This window comes from Neophocaena asiaeorientalis, unplaced genomic scaffold, assembly GCF_003031525.2.
Source record: "Neophocaena asiaeorientalis asiaeorientalis breed wild unplaced genomic scaffold, Neophocaena_asiaeorientalis_V1.1 scaffold374, whole genome shotgun sequence".
NCBI lineage: Eukaryota > Metazoa > Chordata > Mammalia > Artiodactyla > Phocoenidae > Neophocaena > Neophocaena asiaeorientalis.
In genome coordinates, this window is record NW_020173406.1 from 271224 (window position 1) to 285645 (window position 14422).

Consider the following 14422-nt stretch of genomic DNA (forward strand, 5'->3'; position numbering starts at 1 on the left):
CTCCCCACAGATACATCCGAAATACATCTACATGTGGAACAACTCCTACAGAACACCTACTGAATGCTGGCAGAAGACCACAGACCTCCCAAAAGGCAAGAAACTCCCCACGTACCTGGGTAGGGCAAAAGAAAAGAAAATAAACAGAGACAAAAGAATAGGGACGGGACCCGCACCAGTGGGAGGGAGCCGTGAAGGAGGAAAGGTTTCCACACATTAGGAAGCCCCTTCGCAGGCGGAGACTGTAGGTGGCGGAGGTGGGAAGCTTCGGAGCAGCGGAGGAGAGCACAGCAACAGGGGTGCGGAAGGCAAAGCGGAGAGATTCCCGTACAGAGGATTGGTGGAGACCAGCACACACCAGCACTAGAGGCTTGTCTGCTCACCCGCCGGGGCGGGCGGGTCTGGGAGCTGAGGATCGGGTTTTGGTCGGAGCGCAGGGAGAGGACTGGGGTTGGTGGCATGAATACAGCCTGCAGGGGGTTAGTGCACCACAGCTAGCCGGGAGGAAGTCCGGGGAAAAGTCTGGACCTGCTGAAGAGGCAAGAGACCTTTTCTTCCCTCGTTGTTTCCTGGTGCGTGAGGAGAGGGGACTAAGAGCGCTGCTTAAAGGAGCTCCAGAGACAGGCATGAGCCGCGGCTAATAGTGTGGACCACAGAGACGGTCATGAGATGCTAAGGCTGCTGCTGCGGCCACCAAGAAGCCTGTGTGTGAGAACAGGTCACTATCCACACCTCCCTTCCAGGGAGCCTGTGCAGCCCGCCACTGCCAGGGTCCCAGGATCCAGGGACAACCTCCCTGGGAGAACGCACTGTGTGCCTCAGGCTGGTGCAACGTCCCGCCGCCCTCTGCCACTGCAAGCTCACCCCACATCCGCACCCGTCCCTCCCCGTGGCCTGAGTGAGCCAGAGGCTCTGAAGCAGCTGCTCCTTTAACCCCTTCCTGTCTGAGTGAAGAAGAGATGTCCTGTGGCGACCTACACGCAGAGGTGGGGTAAAATCCAAAGCTGAGCCCCAGGAGCTGTGCGAACAGAGAAGAGAAAGGGAAATCTTTCCCAGCAGCCTCAGAAGCAGCAGATTAAAGCTCCACAATCAACCTGAAGTACCCTGCATCTGTAGAATATATGAATAGACAACGAATCAGCCCAAATTGAGGAGGTGGATTTTGAGACCAAGATTTATTATTTTTTTCCACTTTTCCTCTTTTTGTGAGTGTGTATGTGTATGCTTCTGTGTGAGATTTTGTCTGTATAACTTTCTTTCACCATTTGTCCTAGGGTTCTATACATCCGTTTTGTTTTTTCTTTTAAAAAAGTTTCTTCTTCATAATTATTTTTACTTTAATAACTATTTTATTTTATCTTACTTTATTTTATTTTATCTTTTCTTTCTTTCTTTCTTTCTGAATTTCTTTCTTTGTTTCATTCTTTCTTTCTTTCATTCTACATTTTCTCCCTTTTATTATGATTCATGTGGATGAAACGCTCTTGGTGCTGTAGCCAGGAGTCAGTGCTGTGCCTCTGAGGTGGGAGAGCCAACTTCAGGACACTGGGCCACAAAAGACCTCCCAGCTCCACATAACATCAAAAGGCAAAAATCTCCCAGAGACCTCCATCTCAACACCAGCATGCAGCTTCCCTCAATGACCAGCAAGCTACAGTGCTTGATACCCTATGCCAAACAACTAGGAAGACAGGAACACATCCCCACCCATTAGCAGAGAGTCTGCCTAAAATCATAATAAGTCCACAGACACCCCAAAATACACTGCCAAACGTGGACCTGCCTATCAGAAAGACAAGATCCAGCCTCATCCACTAAAACACAGGTACTAGTCCCCTCCACCAGGAAGCCTACACAACCACTGAACCAACTTTAGCCACTGGGGACAGACACCAAAAAAAACAGGAACTATGAACCTGCAGCCTGCAAAACGGAGACCCCAAACACAGTAAGATAAGCAAAATGAGAAGACAGAAAAACACACAGCAGATGAAAGCACAAGATAAAAACCCACCAGACCTAACAAATGAAAAGGAAATAGGCGGTCTACCTGAAGAAGAATTCAGAATAATGATAGTAAAGATGACCCAAAATCTTGGAAATAAAATACACAATATGCAAGAAACATTTAACAAGGACCTAGAAGAACTAAAGATGAAACAAGCAATGATGAACAACACAGTTAATGAAATTAAAAATACTCCAGATGAGATCAATAGCAGAATAACCGAGGCAAAATAACGGATAAGTGACCTGGAAGATAAAATAGTGGAAATAAATACTGCAGAGCAGAAAAAAGAATGAAAAGAACTGAAGACAGGCTCAGAGACCACTGGAACAACATTAAACGAACCAACATTCGAATTATAGGGTTCCAGAAGAAGAAGAGAAAACGAAAGGGACTGAGAAAATATTTCAAATGGGAATAGGAACATACATATTGATAACTACCTTAAATGTCAATGGATTAAATGCTCCCACCAAAAGACACACGCTGGCTGAATGGATACAAAAACAAGATCCATAAATATGTTGTCTACAAGAGACACACTTCAGGCCTAGAGACACATATAGACTGAAAGTGAGGGATTGGAAAAAAATATTCCATTCAAATGGAAAGCAAAAGAAAGCTGGAGTAGCAATTCTCATATCAGACAAAATAGACTTTAAAATAAAGACTATTACAAGAGACAAAAAGGACACTACATAATGATAAAGGGATCGATCCAAGAAGAAGATATAAGACTTGTAAATACTTATGTACCCAACATAGAAGCAGCTGAATACATAAGGCAAATACTAGCAGCCATAAAACGGGAAACCGACAGTAACACATTCATAGTAGGGGACTTTACCACCCCACTTTCACCAATGGACAGATCATCCAAAATGAAAATAAATAAGGAAACACAAGTTTTAAATGATACATTAAACAAGATGGACTTAATTGATATTTATATGACATTCCATCCAAAAGCAACAGAATACACATTTTTCTGAAGTGCTCATGGAACATTCTCCAGGATAGATCATACCTTGGGTCACAAATCAAGCCTTAGTAAATTAATAAAATTGAAATTTTATCAAGTATCTTTCCCAACCACAATGCTATGAGACTAAATATCAATTACATGAAAAGATGTGTAAAAAATACAAACACATGGAGGCTAAACAATACACTACTTAATAACGAAGTGATCACTGAAGAAATCAAAGAGGAAATCAAAAAATACCTAGAAACAAATGACAACGGAGACACGATGACCCAAAACCTATGGGATGCAGCAAAAGCAGTTCTAAGAGGGAAGTTTATAGCAATACACTCCTACCTTAAGAAACAGGAAACATCTCGAATAAACAACCTAACCTTGCACCTAAAGCAATTAGAGAGAGAAGAACAAAAAACCCAAAGTTAGCAGAAGGAAATAAATCATAAAGATCAGATCAGAAATAAATGAAAAAGAAATGAAGGAAACAAGAGCAAAGATCAATAAAACTAAAAGCTGGTTCTTTGAGAATATAAAAAAAATTGATAAACCATTAGTCAGACTCACCAGGAAAAAAAGGGTGAAGACTCAAACCAATAGCATCAGAAATGAAAAAGGAGAAGTAACAACCGACACTGTAGAAATACAAAAGATCATGAGAGATTACTACAGGCAACTCTATGCCAATAAAATGGACAACCTGGAAGAAATGGACAAATTCATAGAAATGCACAACCAGACAAGACTGAATCAGGAAGAAATACAAAATATGAACAGACCAATCACAAGCACTGAAATTGAAAATGTGATTAAATATCTTCCAAAAAACAAAAGCCAAGGACCAGATGGCTTCACAAGCAAATTCTATCTAACATTTACTGAAGAGCTAACACCTATCCTTCTCAAACTCTTCCAAAATATAGCAGAGGGAGGAACACTCCCAAACTCATTCTATGAGGCCACCATCACCCTGATACAAAAACAAGACATGGATGTCACAAAGAAAGAAAACTACAGGCCAATATCACTGATGAACATAAATGCAAAAATCCTCAATGAAATACTAGCAAACAGAATGCAACAAGACATTAAAAGGACCATACACCACGATAAAGTGGGGTTTATTCCAGGAATGCAAGGATTCTTCAGTATATGTAAATCGATCAACATGATACACCAGATTAACAAATTGAAGGAGAAAAACCATATGCTCATCTCAATAGCGGCAGAGAAAGCTTTTGACAAAACTCAACACACATTTATGATAAAAGCCCTCCAGAAAGTAGGCACAGAGGGAACTTTCCTCAACACAGTAAAGGGCATATATGACAAACCCACAGCCAACATCATCCTCAATGGTGAAAAACTGAAAGCATTTCCACTAAGATCAGGAACAAGACAAGGTTGCCCACTCTCACCACTCTTATTCAACATAGTTTTGTAAGTTTTAGCCACAGTAATCAGAGAAGAAAAGGAAATAAAAGGAATCCAAATCGGAAAAGAAGAAGTAAAGCTGTCACTGTTTGCAGATGACATGATACTATACAGAGAGAATCCAGCACTGCTGGTGGGAATGTGAATTGGTACAGCCACTATGAAGAACAGTATGGAGGTTCCCTAAAAATCTAAAAATAGATCTACCATATGACACAGCTATCCCACTACTGGGCATATACCCTGAGAAAACCATAATTCAAAAAGAGCCATGTACCAAAGTGTTCATTGCAGCTCTATTTACAATAGCCCGGAGATGGAAACAACCTAAGTGCCCATCATCGGATGAATGGATAAAGAAGATGTGGCACATATACACAATGGAATACTACTCAGCCATAAAAAGAAACAAAATTGAGTTATTTGTAGTGAGGTGCATGGACCTAGAGTCTGTCATACAGAATGAAGTAAGTCAGAAAGGGAAAGACAAATTTCATATGCTAACACATATATATGGAATATAAGAAAAAAAATATGTCATGAAGTACCTAGGGGTAAGACGGGAATAAAGACACAGACCTACTATAGAATGGACTTGCGGATATGGGGAGTGGGAAGGGTAAGCTGTGACAAAGTGAGAGAGTGGCATGGACATGTATACACTACCAAATGTAAAATAGATAGCTAGTGGGAAGCAGCCGCATAGCACAGGGAGATCAGCTCGGTGCTTTGTGACCACCTGGATGGGTGGGATAGGGAGTGTGGGAGGGAGGGAGATGCAGGAGGGAGGAGATATGGGAACATATGTATATGTATAAGTGATTCACTTTGTTATAAAGCAGAAACTAACACACCATTTTAAAGCAATTATTCTTCAATAAGAAAAAAATAAAAGAAAAACAAAAAGATGTGGCGTACACACACACACACACACACACACACACACATACACACACACACACTGATTATTAATCAGCCATAAAAAAGAATGAAATATTGCCATTTCAACAACATGAATGGACCTAGAGAATATTATGCTTAGCGAAAATCAAAGACAAATATTATATGATATCACTTCTAAGTGGAATCTTAAAAATAAAACCAACTAGGGAATATAACTAAAAAGAAACAGACTCATAGATATAGAGAACAAACTAGTGTTTACCAATGGGGAGAGGGAGGGGGATGGGGCAAGATAGGGGTAGGGGATTAAGAGGTACAAACCACTATGTATAAAATAAGTAGCCTACAAGGATGTATAGTACAACACAACATTCATCACCAATATTTTATAGTAAATATAAATGGGATATAACCTTAAAATTGTGAAACACTATATTGTACACCTGAAACTTATGTAATACTGTAAGTCAACTATATCGCAATTAAAAAAAAAACGAAAAAAACCTCAGAACTGTCTGACTCCAAATTCATGTTCTTTCCATTGTACCTATTGCTTCTCACTTGTATTCCTCTCCTGCCAAATATAAGAAAAAATAACTCAAATAGACTAATATACCATATGGTCCTCTTCAACAGAATGAGGAAGTAAGATTAATATGCTCATTATGAACATGTAAGAGGAGCCCTTCCAAACACAAAAATGTTTTGAAGAAATTGTCACAGTAGTTTATAGCCTAAGAGCCCTGGAGGTATAGCCTAGTACAGAAATACTACTAGACAAGTAATCAGAAGACACTATCTTGTTACCTTAGACAAGTTAACCAACAAATACAGGAAAGACAACTAAAAGCTAGATATTAATTCTTATTTCAGATAAATACATTTTACATAGTTGAATGTATTAAATCATTCCATATTCATTTCCTGTTTGAAGTATTTATACCCTGTTATATTATTGTCTGAAAGGAAATCTTAGTTCTCTAATTCCATATTTTTTTTAAAAAAAGATTACATACCATAGTGCAACTTGACAATAAATGGATGATTTACTTCCACCAGTATATCCCTCTCCATCTTTGTCCGAACTCTGTCTCGAACTAAAAATTACAGAAGAGTAGAATATATTGCTCTCGTATATAATTTCAGTAGAGATCCCATCAGCAATTCACCAAACAAAAATACAGAAATATAAAACATAACTTTGTAAGTGTCCAAATTTGCAGTCTATATTCCTAGACAGTAATTACCATATTCTCAGAAAGCTAACAAATTCAGTTTAGATCTAGAGATGTGTTAAGGAGACACAAAGTTATTTGGTGAATAAGCATTTATTATATATTAGTCTCCAAATTGTTCAAATGAGTTTATTGATTAAAACTGAGCACAGTGTTATTGTTATCACAGCCTGGAAGACAGTGTATATAAGTGTATGCAGGTGGCTGTGCTTTCTCAATATGCAATACCAAAACAGATAGACAGAAAAAATAAGAATCTTGAAATAAAAGAATATAGTTTAATAAAATAAGTTCACTTTAAGTAAAACATGTCACTTTTTATCCCATTAAATTTTTACTAGGGTACACTCTCACTAAATTAGGGTATATGCCAATATCAAACCTAGAAATATCACTTACCACTAGAAATCTGTAACAATTACTAATGTTAAAAGGAAACTAAATCTACTCATCTTATATAAGCAGTACACAGCATATTTCTTAAAACAAGCTTTACCACATTCTATTTTAATAAGCTTTCCAATTTTCTACCTTTTAAAGAAGCTTTCTTTAACACCTTCATTGCATAGAGCTGCCCAGCATCAGGACCAGTCTTCTTTCTAACAAGAAAAACCTAATAGGAGAATTAAAATTAAAACAGTGAAATTCACATCCCAAGCCATTCCTGCTAAACATAAACATTAGCACATAAATACAGCCTTGCATTTTCTCTAATTTTATAAAGATATGCCTTTCTCTATAAATTATACTTGGTTAATATTTCCTCACTTTCAGTCACTTAGTGAATCACACTCCCGTACATCCTATTGTGGAAAAGAAAATTTAAAAGAACATTTGAGAAGTTTCTGATGTAAGAGATAAATAATATAACGAAAGACAATTTGAGCTAAGGGAGCTCCTTATAAGACCCAAGCTCCTTTTTGTTACCTTAATAAGGAGCAAACAAATGTGATGACCATTAATTTGATACCTTCATTTCTACTTCCCTATTGGTCCATTTTAGAAGTTACCAGGTATTATATTTTCTAATAAGAAATCAGGCAATTCTTATCTGTCTGCCAAGAAAAAGAATCAAGATGGCAAATATTTCAATAAAGAAATGAAAGTTAAATTATTTAAAGTTACCAAGTAAGCTTAAGTAATAATATCTCATATTTTCAAACCAGTATTATGACTCATTAAAAGCTAAGTTTTAAAAAGCCTCAGTTATGAAGATAATTATGAGTATATTACAGTTTTATGAGTTATTTATTAGTAAAGGGTTGTTTCAATTTTTTAATTATTTAGTAAAACGTGTTCACTGCCTTACCTGCCATCCTCAACTCTAACAAGTTCTATTCAAGTGTTGCTTAACTTTAAAATGTGGTCAAGTAACTAACTTGTTCACACAAAACTGCAGATGGGAGAGATTTTAAGTAATTTTTTGTCTTGCCTCTTTCCTAAGGTAGAGCTTAAAACCCTTTAATCCAAATATTTTATGTGATAATTATGTATCAGCCAACTGGGCAGGTGAGGGGGTGGAATCTTTACTTCATTTAATCTCTGCTTCTCCTATTCTTTATATCAGACCTAAACTCAAGGACCATTTCAGGTTTACAGTTTTCATACTCATCTAGTGTAGTGCTTCTCACACTTTCTGTGTAGACCAACCAGTCTTTTTTTCCCCCTTTTCTCCAAGTCCATTGCAGACCATACTTCTATAAAATATAATCAAAATGAATTATTTAGAAAATTGAAATTTAAATGTCATAAAATACAATCCCTTTTTATACTAATTGATTCTACACATAAAATTACTTTGTCAAATTTCTGTAAAAGTTGCTAAATGCTCTCAGTTTTTGAACATGTCTTACAGTAAGCCAGTAACAGTTCATACCACACTTGGAGTAGACTAATCAAGAGAATTCACATATTAACAGATGGCTGGGTTTTGCAACATAAAACTATCTTTGGAGAAAAGAAAAGTTCAGGGCTTGAACCAAATCATAAATTTGCATATCACCATAAACATTTCTGTACTGAAAGAACTAACAAAGCTACTACCCTATGTTACTTTCATGTCTAATATCTACTCTGAACTCCAACAAGATCTCCCCAAACAATGTAGAACCCCAAGGAAGTGTGCATTGCCACAGAAGATTTCAGTAGCTTCATTCCATGGAGTTATTTTTAGTGCATTTAAACTTGGAGAGGATAGTCCTAAAAATCCATGATTTTTCACTGATGAAAATAGTAAGCAATGGAACAGAATGCCAAATTTAACACACCTATAGCCTACCCTCGGTCTCCTTTATAATGAAGATTCACTAGAAAATAAAATTAGTATTTTATAAATGAACAGTGCTAAATCAGGCATTTTAATCACAGAAGAATATATTCAATCTGGGTTAGAAAGAATACAAACACAAACTAGATTACCATGGGGTTCTAAATGTCATATAAAACTTACTAAGTGAGCTAAAGAAACTATGACCCCAGATGCACATTTTCTTATCTGTATTTTTCAAGTTTACTGCTGTTGGCAAACAAGTGGACTTGTACGTATTTGTATAGCTGATTTCAGTCTATAACAGTTTTTTAAACAGCAGGTTAAATTAATTGCCATAACACACACACACACACACACACACACACACACACACACACACACACACAAAAGCTTCAAAGCTAAGCAAATGGCATTAACCCTAAGCACCAGACTTAAAGTTTTCATTCAGTTTTACTGACATGGGCAAATAAAGGTAGATAAACAGTTTCCTCTTTCCTAATCAATATCATGTGACCAAGATGTTGACAACAGAGGAGTCAAGTCATTTCGTGAGTGTTGACTACACCACAAGTAAGAGAACTATCTTTCTCAGTCTCTTCCAAGAAAGCAATTCTCAATATTTTTGGTCTCAAGAATTTTACTTTGCTGTACAGTAGAAACTAACAACATTGTAAAGCAGCTACACTCCAATAAATATTAAAAAAATAAAAACCTTAAAGATGATAAACATAAAAAATAATTCTTTTACAATCCTAAAAATTACTGATGACTCTAAAGTACTTTTGTTTTTGTGGGTTATATCTATTGATATTTACTGTATTAGAAATTAAAACAGAAAAAAATTAACTATGTATTGATTCATTAAAAATAATAAATACTTGTTATATGTGAATATAAATATTTTTATACAGATAACTATATTTTTTCCAAAACAAAAAAATCAATGAGAAGATTGACACTGATCTACATTTTTGCAAGTCTCTAATATCTGGCTTAACAGAAGACAGTTGGATTCTCATATCTGCTTCTACATTCAATCTGTTGCAATTAAGTTATTTTGCTTAAATTATAAGAAGAAAATCAGGCCTCACACAGATATGTATTTGGAAAAGGGAGTACTATTTTAATAGCCTTTCCATATAATTATAGTTATTCTTTTTTGATATGACACAAGAATTTGACAAGTGACAGTTTCTTAAAGATTAGTTGCAATGAAAAATCTGAAACCACATCAATTAACTGTCCATATTCTTTTATATAATAATCCATGGTCTACCTGACACTTTGAATGGATTTTGTACTGATGTCTGATTTGATAACATCATGTGTTTGGTCAACTCAAAAACATTGGTTCACTGAGTTATTCAGATCTTCCAAAAGTTGACAGTAGCAATCTCATCAGGAAAGTCTTTTGAGTATTGAGAACAGTTGAGCCCACAGTGGCAAATAAAAATTTTCCAAAATTCTAATTTTTTGCTTCAAAGGTCGAATTTTATCATTGACAAAATTATTATCAGTTGTTTTCCATGAAATAACAGGTTCTCTCCATTCATTTTTGAGAAAACATCTACCAAATACCCAAGTTTAAGTAACCATAGTTTGTCGATCATTCTTTCAAGTAAAAATACTTTTCCATGAAAAAAGTGTCTAATTTAGCTCACAACTCAAAAAAATGCTCTGTCTTGAGACAATCATACTTTTGGTATGCAGCTAAAGTACTTTGTGTACTTCTCAATTTCATCACACAATATTAAGAAGATGTGTACTCAAGGGTTGATACTTGATAAATTTAATCACTGTTAAAACCTCATCGAGGACATTCTTAAGTAAAACACATTTTTTTTAACTGTAAGTGGGTGACAGTGAAGAATATGATTACTGTTGTAGTTTAAAATCACTTCCTTGACTGTGCCAAAGTGCCAAAAGTTTTACAAATAATATCTTAGTATTATAAAGCAGTCTTGACCTTGAGAACCCCCTGAAAGTGTCCTGTGGATATCCAGGGGTAGTAGACTCCACTTTGAGAACCACTGTTCTAGAACACAGCCTTTAGTGGAGTTGAAAAGAATGGAATACAGAGGGTAAAAAGAGGCAATTAAAGAAGAAAGAAAAACCCAAAGCACAAAGCACAAAGCAGCCACTTTTCCCCTATCTCTTAAAACACTCACTAGTATCTCAATATGGCATCTAATAGAAGCCATCATTAACAGTCTAGAGATATAACTGTTTATTTGTTCATTACCTGATTTGTTCTTTTCAGGTCTAATGAGTGAACTTTCCTAGCATAAGAAAACATCATCTCACTCTGCTCTCTTCCCATCATCAACTACAGAAGAAGCTGCATGACTTCAAACTACTGTTTCTAAAAACATCTCTGCTGATCAGAGAGGTTTCTTTTCAGTCACTCTAATCCAATTCTCAGAAATTGTTCAGAAGAGAAATGAATGAGTGAATTACTCCAATATACTTTTCTCTCTGTCATATGGACTTTTATATTTTCCGTTAAGAAGTGTTTGCTGAAGTGAACTGCACAGCTTTAACACTGATTGAAGAGAAAGGACCATTTGCAAGAAATTTTAAGTTGTAAACATATATTTTTAAAACTATCTCTTGATAGCTAATCAATTACTAAGGAGGTCAAGGGTTTGATATTTTCAAAAATCCATTTTTAAGTCCTATATTTAAAGGCTTTACTACCACAAAAGCAAAAACAATATGAAGCATGAATGTTAAAATGTATGTATGCTTTGTGTAAATGATTTGACATGTGAAATATATGAAAGGCTAGTCTGACAATGTCAAACATGTTTTCAAGTGTTTTATTTTATTGTGTTTTAAAATAAGTAATGTAAGTTGTTTGGTATACTTCATTTCAATTCACACATTACTTGATGTGCTTAGTACAGAATTTTATATGCATCTTTTATGATAATGCATGCTTCTTTAAAGTACAATTTTACAACTGATTTTTGTAGGATTTTTCCCGATTAAATAGACTATGTAGATGTTCAATGTCACAAAGCATTATATAGGTTAAAATTCCATTTACTGCATTTTAACAATGGGACTTTCACAGAAAAACTTATAAATAAGACTGCAGCCCAAAGTTTCTTGGAATTGCTCCTACACTTAACTGATTCACAGCCTTGGCCAAATTCCTGAATAGGTTCAGCATATAACAAGTCCCACCCACACAATGCCTACGCAAATGACATAATACTGACAAGCAAGTATGTTCACATCCTAGGAAGAAAAAAATAAGCCACCTCCTTAATATTTCTTTGGTTGATGAACTGCACAAGGATCACTATTCTGTATTTTAGTATTACGAATTTTTTAAAGGCTTCTATGATATCCTTGTTAAACCAAAGTTCCTGTACAAAGCTGAGTGTACCCTGAATTTTTTAAGGACTGCATTGACAACTTGTCAGCGTGTTGCTATAATTAATGTGAAGATGTTACTGAAGACATTTTATTATGTTATACTGTATTTTCTTCATGAAGCCCCATAAGAAAAATTTCTCTGGTCTGTTTCTTAAAGATACTGTCAATAATCATACAATTAAATGTTTCAGCCTCTTTATAATGGCTGCCAAAATATTTGTCTTCACTTTTGCCCCATTTCTAGGCCCTTATACCATGCATCTGTGAACAACAGAGTTTATTCCTGGCTTCATCTCATCTTTCCTGCTCTAATTTTTCTGCTTCCATCATCTTCCCCACTTACTTTAAATTTTATTTTATTTAGTATTCATCTGTGAAAGCCTTAAATCCTTTCTGGAACAAAGCTGTATATAAATAAATACACATATGAATAAATTTATCTATATCAAATGACAAAACAAATACTTTTAATGGCTTGAAATGATTGCCTGGTGATATTTTATTTGAGTCGCTATGTAAGCATTTATTATTGGGGATGTAAAAGAACTTCATCTCTGTTCTAAAATTAACATCATAAAATATAATGTAAAATATTTGTTTATATACTGCACTTTTAGTAACTTTAAAAAATAAAGGTGTTCAAAATGCACATGCCTACTCTACAGGTCAGTTCTATAAATACACCCCCCACACATACAATCTATTGAAAGCTCCTTCTAGTTTTACTCCGCCTAGCACAACTATTCAAGTCCTATCTCCCTGTCATCATATACCTCCTGTACCAATTCACTGCCAAACCATAATCCACCTTAGCTTGTACTTTTTGTGTCCTGAAAATGTTTCTCTATATTTTACATGTTGTATTCTATACCACACAGGTATCAGATTACTTTAAGACAATTATGTCTACTTTATATTAACCAATGCTGTTTTTTAAAGTGTTATACACAAACCAGGTGTTCAATAAATGTCTTTCTTTTATAATGTTTCAGAGCATAATAAATAAGCAATGCTCAACTTCCTTACTTTCCCCTTTGAAACTAAATCTCGGCCACCCTGAAATTAGTAGTTTCTCATTAACTTCCTCCCCTTAAATTGCCACTGTTGCTGTTTCCTAAAGGCTGTTACTTAATATGTGTATGCAATACTTTTCATGTCTTAGATGTTAGGTATACAAAAGTCAGGAACCAGACCTACATACATCTTTTCCAAGAATCATATACCATTAAGCCCTTAATAACCAATTTTAATAATGAGTGTCAGAGTTTATCTTCCTCAATTTTGCTTTTTCCCTTGAAATTTAAGCCCTTTGAAGGCAGGAGTTTCACATAATCCATATATCACCCAGTACTTACCATAGCTGTACTTTACACACATATTTGCTTTAAAAGATGATAGATTAATTCATGTATTCGGTACATGAATTGATACATACATTCTGACTTCTGTGATAGAGCTAAGGAATACAGATGAAATCACCAATAAAGAAAGCTAAGGTCATGCCAGCATGTGAACAGAGAAACAAGATCTCTTTTAAAAATTCAAACTTTCTTGATTTAGGCAGCTAATAAATAGCATGCTATATTTTGTCCTAGAGATATCAGTGATCCCAGGGGATTAGAAAACCTTTATTATTACAGAGAAGAATAAAGAAATTGAACTAAAAATACAACAGAAATAAAAAGCAGTAAAATTAGAGCCGCCTTTGTGTGTATCCTTTGACAATTTAGAAACAGCACATTTATCAGATTTCTACCTATGTGTATACATTTTTGCTAAATGTTTAGAAGAAAAACAAATGGGGAAAAAGGCATCCATTACCTTTCCAAAGGATCCCTGACCAAGAACTTTGAGTAACTCAAATTGTGCAGGATCTGCTTTCTCATATCCTTCCTTAACGTGATGAGTAATAGGGATTTCTTTAACAACTCCTTCATCCTGAAAAAAGAAATCCAAGCAATACTCAAATATACTTACAACATCTTATTATTAGCTCCATTTAGAACCAGAAATCACAACAGAAATAATTTAATACCTAACTCCTTAAATCTAGCGCAGAATTTTATGGGCTACTAGCATCACCATTTCCTGGGTTTTCTAACACATAGAGATAGAACATCACCACCACCACCCCTATTATATAATTTCATGTAAACAGAAGCATGTAAAATCTATGCTTCAGCTTCTGTTCCAACTAGGTAGAGACAGAA

The 14422-nt window shown here is 35.5% G+C and overlaps 1 protein-coding gene across 1 annotated transcript in view; it reads right to left on the minus strand.

The window, feature by feature from the left end:
- The window catches only part of RPS6KA6 (ribosomal protein S6 kinase A6), a 95037-nt gene extending 80892 nt beyond the window's left edge, over positions 1–14145 (minus strand). The window contains exons 1-3 of the mRNA XM_024747237.1: positions 14034–14145; positions 7091–7172; positions 6341–6421 (exon numbers count right to left, since the gene is read on the minus strand). Of these exons, the coding sequence (XP_024603005.1) occupies positions 6341–6421; positions 7091–7121 (112 nt within the window). The 5' untranslated portion in view covers positions 7122–7172; positions 14034–14145. The remainder of the gene's footprint in view (positions 1–6340; positions 6422–7090; positions 7173–14033) is intronic.
- Positions 14146–14422: the final 277 nt, after the last annotated feature.